We start from the raw sequence: 15,966 nt of genomic DNA on the forward strand, positions 1-15,966 counted from the left end.
TAATAATAACCCCCCCCCTCCCAAAAAAAAAAAAAAAGAAAGAAAAGAAATAGGCTTTATTTTTAATACAAAATATTTTTTTCCACTGATTTTGGTGAGAAATATGACCCAGACATGTAATTATCTTGAAAGAAATCTAAATGTAAAAAAACAATTAGTGTCTGAAGGAAATTAATTTAAAAAATATTTGCTTCTCTCAACCCAATTCAAACCTGCATTTGAAAACTCATGGCTCCGTACAAATTCATATTTGTAATGTCACTTCTGGAGTATTTTCAGCACTGATGGCCAGATAAATAGAAGCACGTGTCAGCCTTGAATATGATTTGCCTTGAATGGAATTTCATTATAGCCAAAGCCAATGGGAAGCACTCATTTACAGAATTTACTTTTAAAATAAAAAAGTCACTTTTAATAAAAGCTCGTAAGGCATAGTGACAATTTCACGATTCCAGAGCAATATGATTAATGATACTTGTGGCAGTGACGCTTTAAAACATTTCCAAGGAGCTGAATCAGATATACGAACAACAATGTTATGATTTTTGGAATGTTTGATCAGACAAAAAAAAAAAAAAAACATTCCAAGAAGAATGTCTTACACTATATCAGCATACAGACACTGAATGTTGCATTTAAAGGTGTTAAACGATCTACACGTTTCTGATATTTTTTTAAAGCACAACTAGAGCTGAATGCACAAGGACCTGGTTTTGTCAGATACAACATGTAAAAAGTTGTGGTACATAAACGCGGTTGAGAATGTACATGACATAATGTTCGATCTCTGTCACAGGGAGGTTTGTTTTTGTACTTGGTTGTCCGATATAAATGAAAAGCACACTCTTAGTCGATTGCATGACTCAATGAATGGACCTTGAGAAGGACTCAAACACAAGCGTAATGTGTCTCATATGACAGTGACAGATTGAGCACACAAGGCCATTCAGAGATGTGGATTATGGAACATCTGATTTTGTCATATTTCAGCACTAGCATTTTATTTGAGGTATGGCTTTATAAATTTGGTCTATTTTATATAATAAACATGCACATTTGTTCAAATAAATTGTGTGTTTTTTAATCATTTCTTTTCATTTCTACCAGACCGTGAACTTGCACAAGTCAAAGTCTCATTCTTTTCAATTTGAAATGTGACGCTGTAACATTTTACACAGCTAAGTTTCACTGGCCTTTGAAACATGTTCTAAATAAAGCTGTAATTCTCGTTCGGGTCATATTCCTGTATTTCTGGGGTCATGCTCAGGTGGAAGGTCTTGCCTTTAGTGTCTTTGGTGGACAGAGGTGAACATGGTCCGATAGATGCACATTTATCTCTGAAGCTTTTTCCACTGACTGCTGTGAAAACAACAAAAACATTATGCATTACATTAGTTAATTATAATAATAAACCAATATTCTGGCCAATTAATCAGCAGATATTTAGGAATTTTGAGATTATAATTCCCATTGTATCAGATCCTGAATAAACAGAAAATATTGGTTATGTATTTTCTATCAAGAGTAAAATGAAATCCCATAAGACCATTAAAAACAAATCCTCTGCTCACACACAACAAATGTGCTTCATATAGTGCATGCAAACCTTTTCTCATCATTTATTTGTAAATTATTTCATGGCAGAATTCATGTTATTCCTGTGATGCAGTTACATTTTCAGCAGCTATTACTCGTATCCTTCAGAAATCATAAAGAAAAAATTCCAAACTTTTGATGTATAATATCAAGTTTGACCCACAAGGTAATAAAAATAAAACATTAATTAATATATAAAATATGTATTCCTGAAAAACAATTATTATTTTATGCAACTGACCTTGTTTAAAGGACTGATTTTTATGGATTTAATTATTTATTTATTTTTTCATAATTGTTTAAATTATTTATTTCATTTATACAGATTTTACTTTTTTAAATACATAAATAAAATGCCAATATTTCACTTTAATGAGAATATTGAGAGAAATGTTTTCATTTGAATAACGCATAATTATATATTTAATTTTGTAAATAAACATTTGTGTATATACACATACATACATTAGAATAAGAATATCATCAAAAAGTTTACTTATTTCACTAATTCCACTCAAAAAGTGAAACTTGTAAATAATATTCATTCATTACACACAGACTGATATGTTTCAAATGTTTATTTCTTTTAATTTTGATGTTTATAACTGACAACTAAGGAAAATCCCAAATTCAGTATCTCAGAAAATTTGAATATTGTGAAAAGGTTCAATATTGAAGACACCTGGTGTCACACTCTAATCAGCCAATTAACCCAAAACACCTGCAAAGCCTTTAAATGGTCTCTCAGTCTAGTTCTGTAGGCTACACAATCATGGGGAAGACTGCTGACTTGACAGTTGTCCAAAAGACGACCATTGACACCTTGCACAAGGAGGGCAAGACACGAAAGGTCATTGCAAAAGAGGCTGGCTGTTCACAGAGCTCTGTCTCCAAGTACATTAATTGAGAGGGGAAGAGTAGGAAAAGATGTGATAGAAAAAAAAGTTTACAAGCAACAGGGATAACCGCACCCTGAAGAGGATTGTGAAACAAAATGTGGGGGAGATTCACAAAAAGTGGACTGCAGCTGGAGTCAGTGCTTCAAAAACCACTACGCACATATGCAAGACATGGACTTCAGCTGTCGCATTCATTGTGTCGAGACACTCTTGAACAACAGACAGTATCAGAAGCGTCTTGCTTCAAAAAGGACTGGACTGCTGCTGAGTGGTCAAAATGTATGTTCTCTGATGAAAGTAAATTTAGGATTTCCTTTGGAAATCAGGGTCCCAGAGGGAGGAAGAGAGGAGAGGCACACAATCCATGTTGCTTGAGGTCCAGTGTAAAGTTTCCACAGTCATTGATGGTTTGGGGTGCCATGTCATCTGCTGGTGTTGGTCCACTGTGTTTTCAGAAGTCCAAGGTCAACACAGCCGTATACCAGGAAGTTTAAGAGCACTTCATGCTTCCTGCTGCTGACCAACTTTATGGAGATGCAGATTTCATCCTCTAACAGGACTTGGCACCTGCACACAGTGCCAAAACTACCAGTACCTGGGTTAATGACCATGGTATCCCTGTTCTTAATTGGCCAGCAAACTCACCTGACCTTAACCCCATAGAAAATATATGGGGTATTGTGAAGAGGAAGATGCGATATGCCAGACCCAAGAATGCAGAAGAGCTGAAGGCCACTATGAGAGTAACCTTGGCTCTCATAACACCTGAGCAGTGCCACAGACTGATCGAGTCCATGCCACGCTGCACTGCTGCAGTAATTCAGGCAAAAAGAGCCCCAACTAAGTACTGAGTGCTGTTCATGCTCATACTTTTCAGTTGGACAAGATTTCTAAAAATCCTTTCTTTGTATTTGTCTTAAGTAATATTCTAATTGTCTGAGATACTGAATTTGGGATTTTTCTTAGTTGTCAGTTATAATTATCAAAATTAAAAGAATTTTTTTTTTTTACTATCATATGTAATTTAAATACATTTGTTCTTGTTTTATGCTGGAAAACAAGATCAAGTCGATTGAGACCTACTACCAACCTGGCACACGGACACACTCGTCTCTGTGGCGCTCATCCCACGCTTTGGTTTTGCAGGTCTTGCTACAGTAAAAGACCTCACGACAGCGGCTACAGGCCGACAGCTGCACACCCACTGATCGGCCGCACTCATAGCAGTATTTGAAGCGTTGCTTTCTGAAAGACACACAGTTAACACAAACACCACAGACACTGGTTTGCAGCAGTGTGTAATAATGAAGTACCTCTGCACTCTCTGACTGATGCGTTTATTGAAGAGGGTACTGTTGTTCTCCTCAGGAGAGCTCAGCAGACTCGGTGTCATTCCTGATCCGGAACATAGAAGCTTCTCTGTGGGACTGACACCTCAAACAACACAAACACACAAATTAGCAACCTGGGATTTGTAAACTGAGTGAAACTTAAAATGAGTTTTGCTTCTTTGAATATAGATGATGCTGTAAAAGGCTTTTGAAGTCCAGCATGTCTACAAATAATGTTCTATTAAATCTTTTACAACAGACGAACAGAACAACAGACAAACACAAAAGTGAGCATCCTGTGATTTCAATCGATAGGACACTAACTCCTTTGAACGGATGCACAAACCCTGAAAGCAGTGAGACAAAATCCATAAAGTGCTGTGCATTTATAGAAACGATCAGTCAGTCTCACTGAGTACATCTTGGCTCCGTTCCTTCTCCATTCTTATCACCGCCTGTCTCAGCAGATCTCCCATGAGGCTTAGCAACTGCCGGCGGGTGTTATAGACTTGTCTCTCATGCTTGTTGAGGGCATGGTACGGGGTGTGGGCCATGCGCTGGTTCTGGTGGGAAAGCGGAACCGGTCTGGTGAGGGGATCATAATTGCTCGAGGTGATAAATGAGATTTGAAATGATCTGGAACATGGGATGAAGTGGCGATGAAAAGCTGCACCTGTTGGAATGCGCAGTGTGCGTAATCCACGACTGTTCCCACAGCGCACCTGCGGCCCTCGCCCACCACCACAGGCATGAGGATGTCAGCGCCCGCTTTGATCAACTTCTCCAGCTTAACCAAGTGAAACAGAAACCAACAGAGCACAGGGATTAGAAATAACTACATTTATTTCTCTTTATTTATTTGATTGACTTGCTTTTGAGGTGCTAAATTGTTCCTGAACGCGAGTCGACTGATCAACTTGAGCTTGTGTAAAAGGAAGACATGAATGGATTCTGAGAAACATTAAATGCAAAACATGTCTATCAATGTCAGAAAGAACGGTTTTATTGTTTTTCTGAATAATTCAGTGTTACAAATTTCAAGTAAGGGCAATTTTAGTCTCTTATTTTAAATATCATTAACATTTTTGTCACTTTTGGTGCTATTTTTTTTTGCTCCAAGCTGCTTATATTTCTCACTCCATTTCAAGTTTCCAGGTTAAATACCTGCTAAGTGACACTTAAAATACAGAAAACACAAAAAAAGAAAAGAAATGCAGACGATGCTTTAATATGTATACAGTCATGCATATCTCCAAATAACATTATATTAAATCTACTTATTTATTTTATTAAATTAATTGAAAAAAATATATATATATTTTACAATAAAATATTATAAAATCAGTAAATATATTTATATAATTAATAATAATATTTATATAGTTCTAATTTCTATATTCTTATTATTATTATATTAATGAACATAAGTTATTCCATATATTGAACAACAAAAAAAATATTATTATTATTAAATATATGAAATAATATTTTGTTATAAATGTTTCTGTTAAATCAACAAACAAGAGTGAATTTTTCCTAAACCTAACTACATTTAAATTGATATTTTGACTTTTATTTTGTAATGCATAGTGCAACTACAGAGCCACTATGCGAAAACTTAAGTGACCCTGGACCAAAAACCAGTCATAAGAGTCAATTTTTTTTAACTTTCTTTTTTCTATTGATGAATGGTTTGTTATGATCAGACCATATTTAGCCAAGATATGGAATCTGAGGGTGCAACAAAAATCCAAATATTGAGAAAATAGTCTTTAAAGTTGTCCAAATGAAGTTCTAAGCAATGAATATTACTAATCAAAAATTAAGTTTTTACATATTTAAGGTAGGAAATTTACAAAATATCTTCATGGGACATGATCTTTACTTAACATCCTAATGATTTTTGGAATAAAAGAAAAATCAATAATTCTGACCCATACAAAGTATTTTTGTCTATTGCTACAATTGGACTTAAGCCCAGGGTCACATATTTCATGTATACACGGTCACGTATTTTCTCTTAAGACTACATAGGATAATCAGTTGAGGAAAATCACCAGCTTGACTTGGTTGCGTGGATGTGGCCCACGGTCGTAGCTGATGTTGGCAAGGGCACAGAGAGCGCTGCCCACATGACGAGTGAGAGGAAGATTAGGATCAGCCCCTCCAGCGAGCAGTTCATCCACAGCCTGGGAAAACATCGGTGATAATATACACGGCACGTCAATGCAATGCAATAATGTTCCACATTCATTCTGTGTCTTCGAAACAGACAGTATTTAATTATCCCATAAAAGACGATTCCTTGCAAATAGCTGCACTGCAAATGATTCAGTCGGAATAATTGATGTCAGAAATGATTACATACAAGGTCGTTGCCTCTCGAAATGGCCAGAGACAGAGGTGAATGGCCACTCCACACAGTATTGGGGTTTGCGTTGTGAGAAAGGAGAAGTGCCACCACATCTCTAGCATTCTGAAAGAAAAATAATGCTTCTTTTATTTATTTATTTATTTATGTGTACAGATAAATGTACAGATATAGTTTTGTACCAAGGAGCATCATATTGTATTCTTACTGTATATTCACTGTCTCTTTGGCAGGCCACATGTAGTGGTGTCCTCCCGCCTTCCTGAGGAAGTTCATTAGGGGCTCCACTGAATTTAGCCACGGGTCCAGGGGCCATGAGATGCTGATTTTTAAAGGTCTGGGACTCAAATGTGTCCTGAGGGTTTATGTTTCTTTCATTAGAGATGTTAAAAAAAAAAAGTTGTGCTGCAACATATTTATACAAAACATTTACTCAGACCTTATCGAGCTCATAGACTTCATGGGCATCCTGAGCTTTGACGTCGGGATCTGCCAGGGCGTGCAGGAGAAGCTCTGTGATCTCAGGACCTTCTGCTCCACATAAACCCGCGGCTATGTGAAGGGGGTACAGACCCTTTTGCTATCATGAACACAGAGAGAAGAAAGAAATAAGACCAAATAGATGCCTTGCTGTTGATATTCTAGTCAAATGAAGTGATAATGAATACATGACATTAAATCGGAGGTACCTCTGGAAGTAGAGAGATGTCTGTACGAGCCCCACACTCCAAAAGACGACGGACACCCTTGACATGGGCAGCTTTGATAGCCAGGAAGATGACAGGCATGGGGACGGTAGAGGCATTTGGGTCTGCTCCTCTCTCCAACAGAAGCTTAAGAGTAGTCCATCGATTCCGGTGTCTTTCAGACCATACAATTGCCAAGTACAAAACAACAACTTTCACATTTTCATTAAAATCACGTGGGTTTGTAGGACCAAATAACATGCACGACACGTCATAATTCATGCCATTTACATAAAAAATCTCATTCTACGGTCTTCATTTTATTTATAACGTATTTTCGGTAAAAAGTCGCACTTTTTTTCATAGTTTGGCTTGTCCTGCGACTTATAGTCAGGTGCAACTTATTTATCAAAATTAATTTGACATGAAGTAAGAGAAATGAACCAAGAGAAAACATTACCTTATACAGCCGCAAGAGGGCGCTCTAATGCATCTCAGTCCTCCTGTAGTCTACACTGAAGACATAGAGCGCCCTCTCGCGGCTGTAGACGGTAATGTTTTCTCTTGGTTCTTGGTTCTAAATAAATGCGACTTATAGTCCAGTGCCACATACAGTATATATGTTTTTTTCCTCATCATGACTATTTTTGGACTGATGCAACTTATACTCAGGTGCGACTTATAGTCCGAAAAATACGATATATATATAACTGTACATCACATTATGTATTAAAGAAGTTGCTTTTCATTAATATTAATTTAAAAAAATATCTATTTTTCTTGTTTAAAATTTAAATAGGAAACTAAAAACACTAAATATTTTTTGAATATTATTACAAAAAATATTTATTCACATTACGCTCGTAAGATATTTTGAAGAAAATATGCTTAGCTGTCATGAAAAAAGTTTCATTTCATTTTGTTTATTTTTTTATTACCCATATAATTTTGTGAGATTCAGATACAGTAAATACATCTGTAAAAATCTACTGACTCTGTTTTCAGAAGAGCAATTTTCCGGACTGTCTCCTGGGTGTCTGTTGGAGTCACTGTTGCTGTCTGGCACAGGATCTCAGCACTCTTCTGCAGGATCTCCTCTGTGACATCAATGTGAAAACTAGCCATAGAACATGCAGAATCAAAGGTAGGATCATCTGACCTGATGCTCCTCTCCAAGTTTTCATCAGTCTCCGGATTTATCATCTCTTGCTCAGACTCAGCTTCTGTCTTTGCGTCCTTCTCTCGCCATGATACTAAACCCAATGGGATTTTATCATCAAAGACTTGAATAGATTTTGACATGAACATAGCATGCGGTTCTTCATGTTCAAGCTGAAGGAATATCTCCTTGTTTGGGTCTGTATTTTCATTGATCTGATAATGAAGTTGAGGTTCCTCAGAGTCGCTGAAACCTTCGAGTTGATCAGGCTGAGGAACTATCCCATCTTCATTTATTTCCTCATTTACTTGAGCTTCAAGTTTCTCCAGGTCATTGGGGTTCTCTGGTTCAAGACCGTGGTCGAATTGGTTGCTTTCTCTTGGCGTCTCAAATGTCTCTTGGTCATCTTTGGGTTTTCCTGTCACTGGATCTGAAGAAGATTCATGGAAGACGTCTTCCAAAGGTTTGATCTTTAGCGTAACGGACAGAAGAAGAAAAAATAGGAGCAAGAAATGAAGGATAAAAAGGATCCGACTTACAATGCTTTGAAAACAAGCAAACCAAAATACCCATTATGAATCCTTAACGTCCCCTCTGTATTATTACCTGTGGCTCTGGGCTGATATTCTGTGTCACTCTCTCAGCCAGCGTCTCATGTAAAGACTGAAGAGGGTAGTAGAGGACATGACAGACAGCCAGAGCAGACATGCCTTCCTCATTTAACTTATTTACATCGGCCCCGCTGTCCAGCAGCATGTGGATGACATCATCATGACAGTTGACCTACACAGACACACAACAAACCTCACTGATCATCAGCAAGCATGCATTTACTGTGGGTCATTATTAAAGATCTGAAACCTGTTGTTTATCCATTGATCCACTGTTCCTGTGAAAAAATTTAAATCAATGCTGCCACCTTCTGGCAAATATTAGTCACTGTTTACATGAAGAGAAGCATTTTACAATTAGCATTTTCTACTGAGATCTTGTTTAAACCGAAGCTTACCGTGGCTGCTATGAGAGCCGTATGTCCCCGTGCGTCACTCACGTCAGGATGGACTTTTCCATCTCGGAGAATTCGGTAAACATTCCTGCATTCACCACTTGAAGCTTTCTTGATCAGCTTCTCAGAGTTCAGCTCCAAGGGCCCTTTGGGTCCAAACGGAGTCCTGGTCATATTCAGCACTGCTGCGACATCCCAGTCTAATGTGCCTGTCTCAAATCTGTGAGAGAAAAAAATGATATGGATAAAATAAAGGTATATGTAAAAATTTTTAAAAAAATAATATTAATAATAATAATAATTATATATATATATATATATATATATATATATATATATATATATATATATATATATATATAAACTGTCTGGCAAATAAAATTAAATAAAATGATCTACATTTAAAATATTTTTAAAATATTTTGAAACATTTTAAAATCTTAAAAGTAGTAAATACTGAATAAAATAAAATAAATCATTCATCTGACCTGTGTCTCTGAATGTGTGCATTCATGCGCTGCTGTAGCGGTACGGCTGTCAGTGGTGACTGCTGCTCTGTGCTGATGTCACTCGTCCCAAAAAAGTGAAGGTCCAGTTCCTGGCGTAGACTCCTGGGGACGGGCAGGTGGTCTGAATCTGTGGAATATCTCTCAATGTCTGGAGGCAGGATGAAACGGTCCTCGTCGTCTGACAGACCCTGATCGGTGTCTCTACTTGACTCCACATCGAGAGGACGTTGAGGTTGTTTCAGGTGTGTCTTTGGCAGTCTGCTCATGTGTTCTGGGAAATCCTCGAGACTGAAGCCGCCCTCCAGTGTGGTGCAGAGTTGCAGTAACCTCTCTCTGTGCCAAAGACCCACATCCTGCCGCCCATCAGGGTAAGTCATGACCCCAGGGCCAAAGCGTTCATCAGCGTGATACAGACCCTGTAGAGGAGCAGAAGAGATTATCTTTCACTATCTATTATTTGATAAAAGCAGCCTTATTGTTAGTGAGCTACGAATTATTCACCTCAAAAGTTGATCCATCTGGGAAAACCTGTATTCCGTATCCCTCTTTTCGGTTCAAATAAAACTTTCCTGTGTATTTGGATCCATCAGGCCAGGAATACAGGCCTTTCCCATGGCGATAATCCTTAAAAAATGAACCTTTGTAGAACTGAATAAAACATGACAATAATTTAGTGTCAAAGTGGAAAGTACTAAATGATTTTTACAGTGAAGAATAGAGCAATAAAAATATGTTTTTAAGATAGATAGATAGATAGATAGATAGATAGACAGGGCAGAAATACACCATTTAATTATATATACAATACATACATACATACATACATACATACATACATACATACATATATATATATATATATATATAATTTTTCATTGATTTATATATTCTAAAAATAAACATTGAGTAATATGTTCAAGCACTTGTTTTATTGCAAAATCAACAAATTTGAATAAATATAAAATAAACCAGCTCAGATAATATTTAGTTGTAGTTGAAAAATAACTTAATTCAGGCCCTCTTTGTACATTATTCATGGAAAGGGGCAGAAATACACCATTTGATAGATATATATATATATATAAAACGGGCATGAACATTATTACTCAATGTTTATTTTTAGAATATATAAATCAATGAAAATTTTAAAATACAAAATAAGACAAAAAAAATTATCAAATAGAAAATAATTTTAAACATGCCAAGCCTGACACAACTATATGTTTATATTTTACATTTTTACAGAAAAATTAAATAAAATAAAATAATAATTATTGGTATTTTTATTCTAATAACTGAAAATTTAAATTCAGCAGCCTGTGAAAATGATGACACTGTTGATTGTAATTATTAACTTTAGATGCAGTCAAGATCTGGAAGGTGGAATAGTCATACTAGATATTTTTTAAATAAGCTACTTAACTTTACGTTGTATAATTGTTTATCAAACATGTTAGTGCAACAATTAATGTGTAATAATAAGTTCATAACCTAAAACTTTATCTTAGAATCAACAGAGCATAATAAGTTATCATGTTACATGTAGTGAAACATACCTCTCCACTGGGCCATGTGAAGACACCAGTGCCATGCTTCAGGTTATTCACGAATTCTCCTTCATATTTACATCCATCCGGCCATTCCTGGATATCATGTCCATTTCTTTTACAAAAACTCTCTCTTCCCCGCATTACGGTTTTATCTTTCTTATTCAGTTCATATCATAAACTCTTATTCACACAGAGCGTGAGCGCTAGGAAACATACACTTTATTGTTTAACTTCGGATGGTTACCATGACGAGGCGACTCTCGCCAAAAATTGCTCGTCGAGAGTCAAATGCTTACACGTCAGGCGAAAATAAAGTCCTCGTTAAATTGACTGCAAGCCGCTTCCTCTGTAAGATAAGGTTCTCCAGATGGTCTATTCATGGCATAATATACATGACAAAGGCCGACGACCCTCTTCAAATCAACACGTGTCTGTCGTTGGTTTGTTTTTGTCTCGAGTGACCTGCTGCAGTAGATCAACGCCGCGTAACTAAGCAACCGCGACGCGCGTGCACGCGCAAGCTTTTTCTCGCGCTCTCTCTCTCACACGCAGGCACGCGCACATCCATAGCTACGCCAGTAATGGCTTTTAAATGACGTACTACATAATTAATTTGCTTTCTTGACCCGTTTGGCGTCTGTCAGGTGTGTAAGAACATGATATGCGCCAGGTTATACATTACAAGTGGCTGAACGCACTTGAGTGGCCTTACAAAGAGAAGAACATTTAATTAAGAATCAATGATCTCTGAGACTGTCGAATAAAGAGCTGAAATAAAGACTACGATAGGCCACTCCAATTAAGAAAAACAATTTTGCTAAATATACTTAAGACCAGCCTGAAAATCCAATTAAACCATCATGATGGTTTTAGAGAGAGTTTTGGCGCTTGTTTGCTAATCCGTTCGCTAATCCGTTCATTTAAAGGCCAGACTGGAAGACTAGCTAAACCATGATAAATCATCTTAAACCTGTAAAATGATGAAAAGAATCATGGACTATAATATTTATATGGTATCCCAAGGTATCTAGAAGAAATAACATGGTGTTCTTGGGTTTCATGTATGACCTGTACATTTATTGACCAACCACAGTAAAAAGCTAATATGTACAATTTCTTTTCTTTTCTTTTCTTAACCAGATTTTAGGAAGTACAATCTGGAAGTATATTTAAATTCATGCCCACAGGCACAACACATTCTGTCATTGTTGTATTAAAATATCTGACATTGTCCAGCAGGTTTTTCCAGATGACAAACCTCCGTTCAGAATGTGTTGTGACAGAAATGTAAAAGCAGCATAGCGAAAAAGAACATCACAACAAAGAGACCAATGTTGCCACACTATTCAATGACAATAAAATAAATGCTCTAATAACACCGCCCATCTTTATGCTTTTATCTAGTAGCCAGGTGCAAAAGGAGGTGGATTTAGGTACTCCCGTGGTAATTCTCTATCTTTGAAGTTGAGAATCCCATCAGATGCCCGACGGCCAACATTCGTGGATTTTTCGGGTATCTCCTGATATTCATTTTCCTCCAGTTGTTTAGGGTTCATGTTACTGCTCTCCAAAGCAGGAAAAGTTGCAATTTCCTGACACGCATCTTGAACGATCTCCTCATACATGTGATCCTTAGAGCGGCTCTTTTTAAGCTTTTTTTTAATATGCGCCAGGCCCATGGCCACCGGTTTCAATGGTTGTTGGTTTTTCTGTTGGGTACGGCCTTCAACAGGTTTGTCGGGTGGGATCTGATGTCTGTCAGAGCTTACTGGCATCAGCCCTTGTGATCTGTCACCCTCTGCGGTGGCTTGAGGGCGATTTGGCAAGCTTGCTCTGGGTGGTAACTGTGGTGGAGTGTCACCTGTGGTGGCGTCAATTGGTGGTTTGGACATAAATATTGTTCTAGGCTTCAGAATAGGCTTTGTTGGCTGATCCTGAATTTAAAAAAATCATTATTAGTCTTTAAGTACACCTGTTCCTTAAAAATATAAATCACATATACTGTCCTTTAAAATGAATAGTGTCTGAAAATGTACTCACCCTCAGGCCATCCGAGATGTAGATGAGTTTGTTTTGAACAGACTTGGAGAAATATGGCATTACATCACTTGTTCACCAATGGATCCTCTGTAGGGAATGGGTGCCGTCAGAATGAGCGTTTCTTACAAACATGCAGATTTTCACATTACAAAATTACAATTGACATACTGAAGTCATGTGGATTACTTGTTGTTTATTTTCGATGTTATTATCAGCTGTTTGGACTTTTATTTTGACGGCACCCATTCACTGCAGAGGATCCTTTGGTGAGCAAGTGATGTAATGCTAAATTTCTCCAAAGCTGTTATGAGGAAGAACCAAACTTATCTACATCTTGAAAGGGCCTGAGGGTGAGTATATTATCAATTTTGGGTGAGCTATTCTTTTAACTACAAGGAAATAATATAATTTGTAATTTTATAAATATAATCAATCATATAATCTGTTGATGTTGTATTACCACACTCTGTAGATTCAAAGAGCTCAATTCCATCTCCAAGCTGGGATAAAGTCTCGCAGAAGGACTTGTAGGTAGCGTAAATGATTCGTTTTGGAGCGGCGAAGTCGGGTTGTGTTCAGCGATATTTGAATGAGCTGTATGTGTTGGAGTTGCAAAATGTATCCGTTCAACCTGTCCAGGTTTGACATCTTTCTTTTGAGGAAACAACAACTCAGCGTAGTTATTTTTGTCACCCTGCACACAAACGAGACCACACACACATAAAAAAGGCCAGATGTCTTACAGCCAGACATAAAAAGATAACGTTTAAAGTGGATGGTAAAAATAAAACATTGACTCTTTCCCCACTTTCCCCTATACTATTTAGCAATGCAAAAGTATACAAAACTTTATATTATTTTAGTAGTGGTCCATGACTGTTGACCAGCTTGACAGTTTGATGTCTATCTGGTTGATCTTGATGTATAACCATAACCAAACTGTTTGTGGTATATCTAGCTAACAACAAGCTAGCATGTAACTCTATACCTGATCGCAGGCCACAGTGAGCAAGTCATTGTAGGGGAGAATGATGTTTCTACGATGAAAGGCCACCAAGTCATGAAGGGAGCAGAAGTGTGTCTTTTCTCCCACTATAATGTACTGGTTATCTGGCAGTACGTCAATCATGAAGTGTCTGCAGCGATCTTCAGCTCTAGGAGAAAGATTTATCGATGACCCTTTGATTTGTGAACTCATTACAGTACTTATGAATCAAACATCCTCATAGTGAAGTTTATTAACTGACAACAATGGCCACATTGACACAGACTTACCGATAAGATAATGTATAACCCACCCTGCTCTCGCTAACACGGATGAGGAAGTAACCAGGAGGTTTGCACATCAGCATTTCCTCCGCAGCCCTACAATAAAGAAGTATTTTATCTGAAAGGTATCAGTAACCTGATTTTCTGCTCTATGATGTCACTGTGTTCATGATAAAACATAGTCTGAGCATTCATGCTTAGTTTTGTAACATAACACAGAATTCAATCCATTACTTCCTGGATATTATCCCATGGAACCATTCTGGAACAATTCCATTCTTCATAATGCAGCTGCGCTGGAATTCAGTGAACCAGTCGAATGCTGCATTACTGCTGTCATGTGGTAAAGGCGCAGCCATGGCATCCAGTGTGTCCTAAATGTACCAACAATTTGATGGAAAAATGCACACTTTTAACATAAATGAATGTAGGCCATTTTGTGTCAGTTTTGTCTTCCTAATTATTTTCATATACAATTCAGACAATGACTTAAATACACCAATTCTATGATGAACATGTATTCAACATCTAAATTAAATCCTTCTCTTTATCTTTTTTGCCCCTTTTTAATCTAGGTAAACTCTCAGAGATTAGAATAAAAAATAAAGTGTCAACAGATATAAATAAGTAACTACGTACATGAATACATAATGATTAAATGTTAAGTTAAATTAAATAAGAACAAATCACATACAGGAAGTTATAAATATTTAAAATCTGTCAAACCGATCAGTAGTTTAATGACTCATAAAATCTTGATTGCTCACTCTTTCATGACCAAACTAGTTTAATGTTGATTTAACAAAAATGAAAGTTCTATTACTTTTAGCGCGCTTTTTTGCTTATATTTAAACATTACAGTCTAGATTCTGTAATACATAGTTTACGTAAAGGTGTTTTTAAAAGACTGCCGCTATTACAAACAATAATACATAGAAAAATGTAATGTTTTCATAACGCTTAACTCACCTGGCGAGCCACAGTACAGGTATAGTGACAGCAGCTGACGTGACCTCACCTGTTAAAACTGTGTTGGGGTGTGGTTTAAACAAAAGTTCAACGACACATTTCAGATCATGAACTATTCATATCTAACGCTTTGTACGTTTAAATCACCAATCGGTGTCTGGTAAAAACATATAATCAATTTACAGACTGATTATAAAGACTACAGAGTAGCTACAGCTGATTTGTGAACGACGCATAGTATGGCGTTTGACTTGATATAGTGAATAGTGGGTAGTCCGGTAACCTAATTAATATTCATTAGGCAAGCCATTCAGCGAATCAGGAAAGCCTGCTCCGCATAACGTAATAAATATTAACGCTTGACCTTTGCATTTCGGCAAATCAGCTAGGTCTGCTCGAAGAACGTCACGGAACTTAATTAATATGTATGAGAAAACTTTCGCTTATGTGGGATTCGTATGTTTACATAATGGACATGTCACAAAGGTTTAGATATAATTTATTTATGTCTTGTTTTATGTCAGGTGGTCATGTACTGATATTCAATTGCTGTACCACTTTAAGGCGAGATGTTTCTCCCA

The 15,966-nt window shown here is 36.9% G+C and overlaps 2 protein-coding genes across 2 annotated transcripts; both read right to left on the reverse strand.

Moving 5' to 3' along the window:
• Positions 1–179: 179 nt before the first annotated feature.
• LOC127942740 (ankyrin repeat and MYND domain-containing protein 1) lies at positions 180–11,918 on the reverse strand. Its single transcript, XM_052538667.1, has 16 exons — positions 11,114–11,918; positions 10,059–10,205; positions 9,537–9,973; positions 9,052–9,268; positions 8,649–8,825; positions 7,878–8,512; positions 6,887–7,058; positions 6,637–6,777; positions 6,406–6,552; positions 6,195–6,302; positions 5,884–6,015; positions 4,500–4,613; positions 4,239–4,389; positions 3,809–3,929; positions 3,586–3,740; positions 180–1,359 (listed from the first exon to the last, which is right to left on the reverse strand). Exons 1-16 carry the CDS (start codon positions 11,246–11,248, stop codon positions 1,208–1,210), a joined length of 3,141 nt encoding a protein of 1,046 aa, XP_052394627.1. The 5' UTR covers positions 11,249–11,918; the 3' UTR covers positions 180–1,207.
• Positions 11,919–12,162: 244 nt separating this feature from the next.
• LOC127942742 (hematopoietic SH2 domain-containing protein homolog) lies at positions 12,163–15,836 on the reverse strand. Its single transcript, XM_052538669.1, has 6 exons — positions 15,386–15,836; positions 14,651–14,790; positions 14,423–14,512; positions 14,136–14,301; positions 13,608–13,841; positions 12,163–13,041 (listed from the first exon to the last, which is right to left on the reverse strand). Exons 2-6 carry the CDS (start codon positions 14,773–14,775, stop codon positions 12,508–12,510), a joined length of 1,149 nt encoding a protein of 382 aa, XP_052394629.1. The 5' UTR covers positions 14,776–14,790; positions 15,386–15,836; the 3' UTR covers positions 12,163–12,507.
• Positions 15,837–15,966: the final 130 nt, after the last annotated feature.

Source organism: Carassius gibelio, chromosome A22, assembly GCF_023724105.1.
Source record: "Carassius gibelio isolate Cgi1373 ecotype wild population from Czech Republic chromosome A22, carGib1.2-hapl.c, whole genome shotgun sequence".
Classification (NCBI taxonomy): Eukaryota; Metazoa; Chordata; class Actinopteri; order Cypriniformes; family Cyprinidae; genus Carassius; species Carassius gibelio.